This window comes from Saccopteryx bilineata, chromosome 3 (genome assembly GCF_036850765.1).
Source record: "Saccopteryx bilineata isolate mSacBil1 chromosome 3, mSacBil1_pri_phased_curated, whole genome shotgun sequence".
In the NCBI taxonomy this organism is placed as follows: domain Eukaryota; kingdom Metazoa; phylum Chordata; class Mammalia; order Chiroptera; family Emballonuridae; genus Saccopteryx; species Saccopteryx bilineata.
The window spans coordinates 111995593-112009147 of record NC_089492.1 but is presented as its reverse complement, the minus strand read 5'-3'; the positions used below and the strand labels follow the sequence as shown (position 1 = coordinate 112009147).

General features: G+C 36.8%; 1 protein-coding gene across 3 annotated transcripts in view; it reads left to right on the top strand.

The window, feature by feature from the left end:
* The window catches only part of PPP4R3B (protein phosphatase 4 regulatory subunit 3B), a 62991-nt gene that overhangs the window by 16048 nt on the left and 33388 nt on the right, over nucleotides 1–13555 (top strand). For all 3 annotated transcript variants that reach the window (XM_066267159.1, XM_066267158.1, XM_066267160.1), the window contains exons 5-7: nucleotides 4164–4241; nucleotides 5940–6056; nucleotides 8473–8589. In XM_066267159.1, the coding sequence (XP_066123256.1) occupies nucleotides 4164–4241; nucleotides 5940–6056; nucleotides 8473–8589 (312 nt within the window). The remainder of the gene's footprint in view (nucleotides 1–4163; nucleotides 4242–5939; nucleotides 6057–8472; nucleotides 8590–13555) is intronic.

Genomic DNA, 13555 nt, shown 5'->3' with positions numbered 1-13555 from the left:
GGAATATTTAATAGTGCTTAAAGCTTCCCAAACAATTAAAATGTGTGGCCAAGATTGAGAAATATTCATTAATTTTCAGGAAATTATAATTTTATTCTATCTCCTTGAGTTGTAAAATAGAAGTTTTACATGTTTATCATGTTAATCTTTTATACCCTAACAGTGTAGTAAACATGATTCTGAAGAGTTTTCTTTAGTTATAATAATACACTATTGCAGTTTCCTATATAACTGTCTCAGTTATTTCCATATGAGTCAATGATTTTATTGAGTAGCTACTATATACTTAGTATAGTGGTTCTCAAGTGTGGTCTGTGACTTTTGGGGGTCCCTGGAACCCTTTCAGAGAGGTTCGTAAGGTTTTCCCTTTTCCAACTTCATGTCAGTGTAAGGTTATGCTTTCTTTATTGTATTTCAACCAAAACAACAAACACATTACAACAGACTAAATGTTGAGAAGATAATGAGAATCTAGCTGTATTCTGTTAAGTCACACATTAAAGAGATTTGCAAAAGTGTAGAACAGAGCCACTCTTTCTAAATTTTTATATTTTTGGTCATATAGTTCCATCTCATAAAAAACATTTATATATATATAATAGCTTACTTTTAAAACAAATTAATAAATGGTTTTAAATGTCTCAGTTTTTTTATTTTTTTAATTTATTGAGAGGAGGGTAGGCAGAGACAGACTCCGATATATGCTACAACTGGGATCCACCAGGCAACCCCACTAGGGATCAATGTTCTGCCCATCTGGGGCATTGCTCCATTGACTCAGCAACCAAGCCCTTCCCAGTGCCGGAGGTGAGGCCATGGAGCCATCCTCAGCACCCAGAGCCAACTCACTCCAATTGAGCCATGGCTGTGGGGGGGGAGGGAGCAAGAGGGGAAGGGGTAGAGAAGCAGGTGGTGGTGCCTGGACCGGGAATCGAACCCAGGATATCCACACACTGGGCCAACGCTCTACCACTGAGCCAACTGGCCAGGACCCAAATGTCTCAGTTTTAAGTATGGTAAATATTGATAACATAACCCATATAATAAAAGCTCTTTGGGCCCCTCAGTAATTTTTAAGTTTTGAGGAATCCTGGGACTAAAAAGTTGAGAATCTCTGACTTAACATTTAGTTATGAGATGCCATTGTATAATACTTCCAACCATTATTTACTTTTCTATTGTTACTTTACTTTTTATATAGAATTTACTTTTCCAGATCATTCTTTTTGTGTTTGTGATAGAGACGGATAGGGACGGACAGACAGGAAGGGAGAAAGATGAAAAGCATCAGTTCTCCATTGCAGCACCTTAGTTGTTCATTGATTACTTTCTCATATGTGCCATGATGGGGGGGGATGGGCTACAGCAAAGCAAGTGACCTCTGGCTCAAGCCAGCAACCTTGGGCTTCAGGTGAGCGACCATGGAGTCATGTCTATGATCCCACGCTCAAGCCGGATGAGCCTACTCTCAAGCCGGTGGCCTCGGGTTTTCAAACCTGGGTCCTCTGCGTCCCAGTCCGATGCTCTATCCACTGCGCCACTGCCTCATCAGGCTTCCAGATCAGTCTTTCACCCAGCAATTTTTTCATTACTACACAGTAATAACTGTGAGGGAAATCAGTCTTACGCATTATATTTCATTTACAATGTACAGGACCTACTTTTTAAAAATTATACTGTACCGTTCAGGGTGCAATTTCACTTCTTGACAGAAAAAAAGTTTCTATCTCAGGAGATTGCAAATAGAACCACAGTCAATATAGTTGATGTAAAGGACTCAGTGACAAGCTGAAGAGTAGCTTTCAAATGACTGCTTTTGACTTTAGAAGGGTTGTCAAAACCAAAATAGTAAATCAATGCTCTTTTATGTTTTGAAACAAATTATGCAACCTAATTTATAAATATTTATAACCCTTTTATGTCAATTTATATATTTTGTCATAGGTTTATTTGTGAAAGCTATAATTTTATAAATCAAGTGTTGCTTTAAAAAAGGAAAGTCTTATTTCTGGTCATGAGATGCATTTGATGAAATAGTGAGATACTGTGGACTACCTGTTGTTTAGGGCTTATGTGTTGTTTAGGGCTTATCTCTTCTGTGCCAGCCATGATGCAAAATTCTGTTTTCAGGCCCTGGCCATTTAGCTCAGTCAAGCGTGGTCCCAAAACACCAAGGTTGCAGGTTCTATCTCCGGTCAGGGCACATGTGGGAAGCGACCAATGAGTATACAACTAAGTGGAACAACACACATTCGTCTCTCTCTCTCCCTGTCTCCCTCTCCCCTTCTCCCCTTCCCCCTTTCTCCCCTTCCCCCTTTCTCCCCTTCTCCCCTTCTCCCCTTCTCCCCTTCCCCCTTTCTCCCCTTTCTCCCCTTCTCCCCTTCTCCCTTCCTCCCCTTCCTCCCCTTCCTCCCCTTCTCCCCTTCTCCCCTTCTCCCTTTCTCCCCTTCCTCCCCTTCTCCCCTTCCCCCTTTCTCCCCTTCCCCCTTTCTCCCCTTTCTCCCCTTCTCCCTTTCTCCCCTTCCTCCCCTTCTCCCCTTCCCCCCTTCTCCCCTTCCTCCCTTTCTTCCCTTCCTCCCTTTCTTCCCTTCCTCCCTTTCTCCCCTTCTCCCCTTTCTCCCCTTCTCCCCTTCCCCCTTCTCCCCTTCCCCCTTCTCCCCTTCCCCCTTTCTCCCCTTCTCCCCTTCTCCCCTTCCCCCTTTCTCCCCTTCTCCCCTTCTCCCCTTCCCCTTTTCTCCCTTTCTCCCCTTCCCCCCTTCCCCCTTTCTCCCCTTCTCCCCTTCCCCCTTTCTCCCTTTCTCCCCTTCTCCCCTTCTCCCTTTCTCCCTTTCTCCCTTTCTCCCCTTCCTCCCCTTCCTCCCTTTCTCCCCTTCTCCCCTTCCCCCTTTCTCCCCTTCTCCCCTTCCCCCTTTCTCCCCTTCTCCCCTTCCCCCTCTCTCCCCTTCTCCCCTTCCTCCTTTCTCCCCTTCTCCCTTTCTCCCCTTCCTCCCCTTCTCCCCTTCCCCCCTTTCTCCCTTTTTCCCCTTCTCCCCTTCTCCCCTTCTCCCTTTCTCCCTTTCTCCCCTTCTCCATCTCTCCTTCCCTACTCACTTCCTCTGTCTCTTTAAAATCAATCAATAAATTAAAAAATTTCTTTACTTGAAAAAGAAAAAAGAATTCTGTTTTCAATAGGATATGAAAAGAAAGTAGTTAAACTTATGGTCATTGGCCTCTACGGGCTCATTTCCTAAAATCCAGCTCCTAAAATTTCCATATAAAAATTTTATGGCAACGTATCAGGTATTTCCAGATAAACCTTCTGGCTAACTAGTATACATGTCTGTAGCTTCTTAAATTTGAGTATTAATCTGCTTTATATGAGTTAAATAAGGCAAGTGAAAATGTAAGTGTCAAAAGAAGTCAAGAAAATAAGCAAGAAAAGAAACATCATTCTGACTCCTCATGGCACACATAACTAATTACTAAAATTCTATGGCACACACAAAAAAAATAAATTATTTTTTGCCAATCTGAGAAAAAAAGTATTATTTTGATTTATTCACACTAGACAGCTAGTGTTGTGTTGGCTGTTGTCACTCTTTATTTGACAATCTAAGAGAAAAGAGATCAGTGCCTCTGGCTAAATAGTAGTTATTGCATGTTTTAAAAATTCTTGCAAAACACTGGTTGAAAATCGCTGCTCTATACCAGAATTCCTAGTTTCATAAGTTACTGTGTTTTAAAAGTCTTTTTAATCTATTGCTGCCAGAATTCAATCTCATTTATACTTACATTTGTAATTTGTTTTTTAATCTGCTGTGGACTGACAATTAAATCTTCAAATTTGTTCGAATTACGTTTAAATTAAGAGTAAATAGACCCCAAGAAGGAGCTAAAGAGGCTCTAAGTTGAAGTAAATGAGTATTTATATGTGACTTCTAGAATATTTATTTTTGTTTCCAAAGAGTTCTATATCAAATAAAATCTGATTTCTGATCAAATAAAATACTAATGTATGTGTAACTAATAGTGAATGGTGTAGTCAAGGTTTGAAAATTATAACTATACTCTGGAGTTATTGTATTATAATTTGTGTGTAGTTTATAAATGAGTATAACTTTATACTTTTAATATTTTATAAGAATTAAAATTATTTTTTAAATTAACGTTCTTTTCTGGTGTAGGAAGATGAAAAGTTTTTGTCTGAAGTTTTTGCACAATTAACAGATGAGGCTACAGATGATGATAAACGGCGTGAATTGGTAAGTTATTTCTTGAAATTCAGACATTTAAGGAGCACTTACTCTTTTGGCTTGTAGGCTTTTAATATTGAATTTGTTAAAAGAGTTTTTTATAATTACTATTCAGATGAAAGATATATACTTAAATTATACTATAAAGGGTTATTCTCAAAGTTTCTTCAACTTACTGTTTTATATACTTTAGAAATTTCTTAGGATATTTTGATATAGATTCCCCCCTCCTTGAGGGAATTGTGTGCCTTACAAATCCCCAAATCTGATCATGTGTTTTGAGTTAGGCCAAAACTACAAACTCATGCGTTTTCTGACTCCCACATGAGCTCTGACCAGGGCTGATGCTTGAGTATCAAGCTATTTTTAGCATCTGAGGCTGATGGCACTGGGACCAACTGAGCTATCCTCAGCACCCCGGCACACACTCAAACCAATCGAGCCACTGGCTGCAGGAGGAGAAGAGGGAGGAAAATATGGGGATGGGGCAGGGTTTGGGGCAAAGCAGATGGTTGCTTCTCCTGTGTGCCCTGATCAGAATCAAACCCAGGACGTCCATACATCAGGCCAACGCTCTATCTCAGGGGTTGGGAACCTATAGCTTGCAAGCCAGATGTGGCTCTTGATGACTGCATCTGGCTCACAGACAAATCTTTAATAAAAAAAATAACGTTAAAAATATAAAACAAAGACTATACTTTCAGGGATCATTTCTATAGTTTGTTAAAAATATAAAACATTTTCATATATTACAATCTATTCATTTCCTACCACTCATGTTCATGGTTGCGGGTGGCTGGAGCCAATCACAGCTGTCCTCCGGGACAACACCACATTTTTATTGGATAATGTGTAGCGTACACAGGTTGTTGTATGGCTCTCACGGAATTACATTTTAAAATATGTGGTGTTCATGGCTCTCTCAGCCAAAGATTCCCGACCCCTGCTCTATCCAGTGAGCCACCATCAGGGCTGAGATACTTTTCTTTTTAAATAAGTGGTTGGGAGAATGCTTCTTATATAGATGAATGATAAATAATTGCTTCTTGGAAATGTTTTTTTCTTATGAATGTGTTTGTAACCACTTTTTTGAGATATAAACCATGCCTTGGGGAAACTGTTTACCAATGTTTGTTACTTTTTGTAATATTATAATCAGATACTTCGGTTTTAAGACGAAATGAAAGATTGCTGATTTAAAATCAGCCAAGTCACTTTTGGTGTGGTTATTTATTAATAGTCTACTCAATTTTATTATTTGTGCAATTAGTCCTTTAGACTATGGAATCTATAATGTCCTTTCTGATTCTTAAAACTTGAATCATACTTTTGAAGGCTCCCTGGAAACCCAGCCACTGTTTATTATAGCATGGTTTCTGTGAAAATAATGCTCTAATTCAAAATATCTGCCTTACATGGCCTTTTATACTATGTAATTATACATAGAGAATAATATATATAACTTGAGACTCCACATATAACATGTACACTATAATATCTTTAGAGATTAAATTTTTTAATGCAAGGTTTACTGAATGGGATATTAGTTTCTAATGTGTTTTTTAATAGAGGTTTTGAGGAGCCAGGACTCTCTTAGAAGTCAAACTACTTGAGAATGGTGAATTTCACACTGTTGTTCACATCACAGTATCTCTTAAATTTATTTTTATGTGTATCAGTGTCTCACTGTCCATTCTAACATTGCAGGTTAATTTTTTCAAGGAATTTTGTGCATTTTCTCAGACATTACAACCTCAAAACAGGGATGCATTTTTCAAAACTTTGGCAAAGTTGGGGATTCTTCCTGCTCTTGAAATTGTAATGGTAATTATACAGCTTTTCTTCATGTTTTTGAAATCGCAAATTTGTAATATATTATGGATGGAAAGTATCTGTTATAGTAATGTATATTGAATTTTATAATTTAAGTTATTCTCTTAATAGTGAATTACTACAAGAGTGTTTTCAATCTTCAGATTTTTATTAACTTAAATTTATAATATTAATATGTAATCACTTGCTTATAATATGGCTTCAGGTGAATAAAAATCCCATGTTTTTACTAGACTTTCTCTTCTGTAACAATATTAAGTATGTTTCATAGCAACTAATAAAATATCTTTCCCTTTTAAAATAGTGAGTAGAGTGAGGGCAAACTGAATCAAAGGGGCTCATGCTGCAATATGAGGTTAAAGCAGTGGTTCTCATACTTTTATCTATGATTTTTATCCATTGGTATAAATACTAGATGAAAAGTTTAAAAAGAAAATTTTGAAGTATTTATTTTAAAATAATAACCCATTATATGCTAACATAAATATATAACATTTATGAAAAAATAATTTTTCCAAAACAGAGATATGTAGTGAGAATGCTATTGTTTCACATTTTTTGCCAATCCCTTTAATATCTTGCTTAGTAGAAAATAGAATCTCATAGCAGCATCTGCATTTAATTTATTGTGTTATCACATGTCATTTGCCTCTTGAAAATCTAACTATACTTGTGATAGGCTGAGAGTGATATAGGCCATTAATGCCCTCATATTATTTATTATGAGAGTAGTTTTAATCTCATGCGCTTCCTCAAAGGAGCCTTTTCACACTTTGAGAACTGCTGAGTCACAGAATGTTTTCAGAATCACCCAAAGATTTTTTAATTTACGAACCATGTATTCTTCACGTGCTGAAGGGTCAAAGCATTCAGAATTACTACCTTAGAAAACTACATTGTGGCCTTGGCTTGATATAGCTCAGTTAGTTAAAGCAGTGGTAGTCAACCTGGTCCCTACCACCCACTAGTGCAGGGGTCCCCAAACTATGGCCCGCGGGCCACATGCGGCCCCCTGAGGCCATTTATCCAGCCCCCACTGCACTTCCGGAAGGGGCACCTCTTTCATTGGTGGTCAGTGAGAGGAGCATAGTTCCCATTGAAATACTGGTCAGCTTGTTGATTTAAGTTTACTTGTTCTTTATTTTAAATATTGTATTTGTTCCCATTTTGTTTTCTTACTTTAAAATAAGATATGTGCAGTGTGCATAAGGATTTATTCATAGTTTTTTTTATAGTCTGGCCCTCCAACGGTCTGAGGGACAGTGAACTGGCCCCCTGTGTAAAAAGTTTGGGGACCCCTGCACTAGTGGGTGTTCCAGCTTTCATGGTGGGCGGTAGCAGAGCAACCAAAGTATAAATAAAAAGATAGATTTAACTATAGTAAGTTGTTTTATAAAGATTTATTCTGCCAAACTTAGTGAAAATCCAACATAAAGTACTTGGTAAAAAATTATTATTTTATATTTAACTTGCTGTAACTCTGCTTTATAAATTTGTTAAAGTAAAGGTACTTCCCTACTTTATAAATCACCATTACTGCGGAACTGGTGGGCGGTTAGAAAATTTTACTACTAACAGAGATACAAAAGTGGGCGGTAGGTATAAAAAGGTTGACTACCCTTGGGTTAAAGCATCCTCCCATTGTGCCAAGATTATGGGTTCAATACCCCCAGTCAAGACACATACAAGAATCAACCAAAGAATGCTTAAATAAGTGGAAAAACAAATTTATATTTCTCTCTTTCCTCTCTTTAAATCAATCAATAAGTAAATTTTTTTAAAAAAAGGAAAGTAAGTTGTAAAAAAAGAAAGAGAAAGGAAGGAAAGGGAGGGAGGGAGAGAAGGAAAGAAAGGAAGGGAAAGATGAGGAAAGAAAGGAAGGAAGAGAAGAAAGGAAGAAAATGAAATTGTGGAAAAGAATAAAAATGCCCAAAGTATTTGCAGAAGCATCCTCTATTAAGATTGAGTTACTAAGGCGTAAAGTAACCAGCAAATCTAGGACCAAAGACAGACTCTGGGAGGTTTTGAAGCCTTAACCGGGAGACAGTTCCTCTCATTTTTGCATATATTTAAATCAAGAATTTTTCCCCCAACTCCCCTAAAAGAAAACATTTGTTATAGCATTTGTAAAGCATTGCTTTATAATCCTGTGCTGAGCTGATTCTTATATTTAAATTCTTTGAATATTTATCTTTGTGGTGGTAAAAACTGGCAGAAACTAATCATTTAGCTGCCTGAAAATTTTTAATATTTGTAAAAGGAAAGAAAGAAAAAGAGAGGTTATGTATTTTGATTACAGTACAATTAAGTCCAAAATGTTGGAGGTATACATAGATTTGGGGGAAAGGAAAGCACAAGCGTAACATTTCTTAGCAGTCTCTAAGTAAATTAATTTTTCTCTTATCAGGGCATGGATGATTTGCAAGTCAGATCAGCTGCAACAGATATATTTTCTTATCTAGTAGAGTTTAGTCCGTCCATGGTCCGAGAATTTGTAATGCAAGAAGCCCAGCAGAGTGATGATGTAAGTAGTAATTCTCTGGTTTTATTGAATTACCTGTATAGTTGTTTGCAAACTATTGAGAAAAGGTATGGCTATTATCTTAGTCTTTTATGAAGCAAAATACATAATAGATTTCTGATTATTTGTGATTTTGACAAGTCCAGAATAATGTGCCAATGTATTTGCATTGTATTCAGTTGGCAACTGGGTTGATTGTTTTAAAAAAAAAAAGCATATTCAAACTAACACTGAGATAAATTGTCATAGAATCAGATTTTTACACGCTGGCCTTAAAAAACGATTCAAGTGCTGATGAAATATAACTTCAAGCCCATAAGTTAGACACTTAACAACTTATTATAACGAAAAAGTTACTTTCACTATGTTCAAATGTGTATTACTTTCTTAATGGGGATGATTGTTTAATTAATGAGACCATATATGTCTCTCCACTACAGAAATATTTACGCTTTTTTGTTAAAATTTTTAAAACAAAATGATCATATAGTTGTAATTTAAGTACTCTTTCTTATATTATATATATATATTTTAGTGTTGAGTAGGAAGTAACTATAATATATTTGTCTCTTCTTAAAAGTTTTGAATCCTCATGTTTGATCTTTACCTGGGTTATTGAATTAAACTAGTCGTTTTATATGTTTTATGCTTAATCTCTTAACTTAGATTTTTACATCTATCTGATATTTCTGGTGTTTTTCTCAAAGCAATTTTATTTAGAATCAGTTTGGCCTAATGGTATAGTTCAGGCAGTAGGAAAAAAATAGAAGACATATTTTTTAAGGTGTTTTTTTTTTTTAACCCAGGTAATGCTCACCTGACTTTAAAGAAATAAATACCTAGTTTATCTCCCTGTTAATAGTCTTATCTTAGTCACATTCTTTATAAAAGGTAACTTTGAAAGTAATACTCAGTGTTTCATCCTTAGTGATGTGTGTGATTAAAGGTATTCATTATAAAATTTCTCAGATCATGAGACAAGTAAGTTACTACTTTAAGAATTCTTTTTATTTTAAGGGAAATAATTTTATTTTTTAAAATATTTTTTAAGACTTTATTCATTTGAGAGAGAGAAAAGGGGGGAGTAGCAGGAAGCATCAACTCCCATATGTGCCTTGACCAGGCAAGCCCAGGGTTTTGAACCGGCGACCTCAGAGTTCTAGGTTGATGTTTTAGCCACTGTGCCACCACAGGTCAGGCAAACTTGAAGAATTCTTAACTTTCTATTTTCATTAGAACTATTTTGGGTTTTTTTAAATTTTTCAGTTATACTTTACATTTAATATTTTACATTAGTTGCAGGCATGCAGTATAGTATGTAGACAATCATCTATAATACTTTATGAAGTATTTCCCCACTATTTTCAGTACCCACCTGGAACCATACATAGTTATTACAATATTATTTGTAATTTGTAATATAACTATATTTTCTATGCTGTACCTTAAGTGGTTCCCAACCTTTTTTGGGCCACGGACCGTTTTAATGTCGGAAAATATTTTCGGAGATGGTGAGGTCGCCGGTTCGAAACCCTGGGCTTGCCTGGTCAAGGCACATATGGGAGTTGATGCTTCCTGCTCCTCCCCCCTTCTCTCTCTCCTCTCTCTCTCTCTTCCCCCCCCCCCTCTGCTTTCTAAAATGAATAAAAAAAAAATTAAAAAAGAAAAGAAAATATTTTCATGGACCAGCCTTTAGGGTGGGACGGATAAATGTATCACATGACCGAGACAAGCGTCAAGAGTGAGTCTTAGATGGATGTAACAGAGGGAATCTGGTCATTTTTTTAAAAATAAAACATCGTTCAGACTTAAATATAAATAAAACGGAAATAATGTAAGTTATTTATTCTTTCTCTGCGGACCGATACCAAATGGCCCACGAACCGGTACCAGTCCGCAGCCCAGGGGTTGGGGACCACTGCCTTACATCATTGTGACTGTATTGTAACTACCAACTTGTACTTATTAAGCCCTTCACCTTTTCCACTCAGTCACCCTAACCCCCTGTGGTAACCATCAATCCATTCTCTGTATCTATGAGACTGTTTCAATTTCATTTGTTCATTTACTTTGTAGAATTATTTTCTTGTTTACATTTAGCTGATGCATGAGACTTAGGAAAGCAGCTACTTTTTTTAACTATAAAAAGTCCCTTTCTCATATTTCATTTCACGGAATTTTCTGATATCTGACGATTTTATTATTTAAACATTTTGTTGCATCAAAATAATTTTTAGCCCACAAAAAGGGATAAATTATGATTAAGATTTTCAAACTAAAGGATCCTACATGCTGAATTCTATATTGGGTTTGCAGCAACCTTCAAAAAGAAAAAAGAAATAACGTACATGTGTATTCAGTGGGCTGTTGATATTTTGATGTTTTTTGTGGGGGGTTTTTGTTGTTGTTTTTTTTCAATAAATGCACAGAACTCAAACTCTTCTTTCTAATACTATGAAAGAGATTTAGTTTTAGGAGCATGGATTCCAATATTAACATATGTGTTGAGACTCTAAGAAATAATTTTTTACTATAGCCATTATTTCTATCCAAGCTGTAAGGACAGATTTAGCAGGAATTGCTGTCATTTTCATAATACCACAGATTTCACATATTTTTATGCTAATGGCCTTTGAAACAGCCAGTAAACTTCTTTTATAATCTGACTGTATAAGTAAGACAGCTATTGCTGAACTGCTTAATTTTGGCAAGTATTTTCATTGTATTTCTCACTTAGGAATAAACTCATATGTTAATTTTTTAGATCTGATAATAGCTTTGGATTTTTTTTTATTGAGATATAGTTGTTGGGTTTATTTTTTAACATTTATTTTTATTTTTTAAAGGGCTTCTAAAAATACTTTTTAAGTATTTTATACTGAAATATTTATAGAATTATATATATGGAATTTGCTTCATTCAAAATAGTTCTAGAGGGTGAAATTTGCCATAAAAATTAGTCAAAAAAATACATAAGTTAATCTCTGGGTTGGCTGACTATTCAATATTTTTGTATTGAATATATCACATTTTATTTTTTTAGTTTTTATTTGTTGATTTTAGTAAGAGAAGAAGGGAGAGAGACAGACAAGAACATAGATCTGTTCGTGTATATGCCCTGACCAAGGATTGAACTGGCACCCTCTGTGCTCTGGGATGTTCCAACCAACCGAACTATCTGGCCAGGGAGGTCACATTTTATTTATTAAAATTGCATTAGTTGTTTTTTTGTTCTTTTTTAACTTTACATGTATATTTCTTTTAAAGATTTTTATTTATTGATTTTACAGAGAGGAGAGAGAGAGAGAAGGGTAGGAGAGTAAGAAGTATCAACTCATAGTTGCTTCACTTTAGTTGTTCATTGATTGTTTCTCATATATGCCTTAATCTGGCAAGCCCAGGGTTTTGAACTGGTGATTCGGCATTCTAGGTTGACACCCTATCCACTGCGCCACCACAGGCCAGGCTGCTTTATAGTAATTTTATATTTACAAAAATGTTATAATGGTACAAAGAAGTCCTATATATACATCACCCAGATTCCCTAATTATTAACATTTTGTAGCAGATTAGGAGAGAGTTACGGCCATGTAGATGCATGAAGCTTTTATGTCCCCAGATTCAACCCAAAGAGATCTTCATAGAGACACATTATAATAAAACTGTCAAAAATCAAATACAAAGAGCCTGACCAAGTGGTGGCGCAGTGGATAGAACATCGGACTGGGACCCAGAGGACCCAGTTTTGAAACCCCGAGGTCACCGGCTTGATCGCAGGCTCATCTGACTTGAGCGTGGGATCATAGACATGACCCAGTGGTCGTTGGCTTGAGCACAAACGTCACTGGCTTGAAGCCCAAGGTCGCTGGCTTGAGCAAGTGGTTACTCGGTCTGCTGTAGCCTCAGTCAAGGCACATATGAGAAAGCAATCAATGAACAACTAAGCCACAACAAAGAATTGATGCTTCTCATCTCTCTCCCTTCCTGTCTGTCTGTCCCTATCTGTCCCTCTCTCTGTCTCTCTCTGTCACACACACACACACACACACACAATGAAATACAGAGAATTCTGAGAGCAATAAGACCAAATTCAAACCAAAAACAATCTTATTACATACAAGGGAACTACCCAACCCATAAGAAGACTAAGACTATTGGGCATTTATTTCTCAGCAAAATCTTCACAGGCCTGCAGAAAGTGGAATGATATATTCAAATTACTGTTAGAGAAAAACTGCCAATAAGAATACTTTACTGGCAAAGTTGTGCTTCAGAAATGAAGGAGGCTTTTTCAGACAAAATCTGAGAGAGTTTGCCACCACTAGTCCTCAATAAGATGTGCTAAAGGAAGTTCTTCGAGTTGAATTGAAAGAATATTAGGCCCTGGCTGGTGGCTCAGTGGCTTAAGTGTCGGCCCCGCATATGGACGTCCTAGGTTCAATTCCAAGTCAGGACACACAGGAAAACTGACCATCTGCTTCTCCCCTCTTCCTCTCTCTCTCCCCTTTCTTCCTCTCCCCTTTTCTCCCTCTCCCTTTCCCACAGCCAGTGGCTCAATTGGTTCGAGCATGGCCCCTGGCACTGAGGATAGCTCAGTTGGAGCGGATCAACCTCAGGTGCTAAAAATAGCTCATTACTCAAGCATCGACCCAGATGGAGTTGCCAGGTAAATCCTGATCAGGGCACATTTAGGAGTCTGCCTCACTATCTTCACTCCTCTCAGCTAAAAAAAAGAAAAAAAATGAATATTGAACAGCAGTACAAAAAAGCATATGAAAGTATAAATCTCACTGCTGAAGGTAAATACAGTATAGGCAAATACAGAATAATGTAATACTCTAACAATGGTATATAAATCACTTTTATTCCTTGTATAAAAGGTAAAAGACAAAATATTAAAAATAAGCCCTGGCCGGTTGGCTCAGTGGTAGAGCATCAGCCTGGCGTGCAGGAGTCCCAGGTTCGAGTC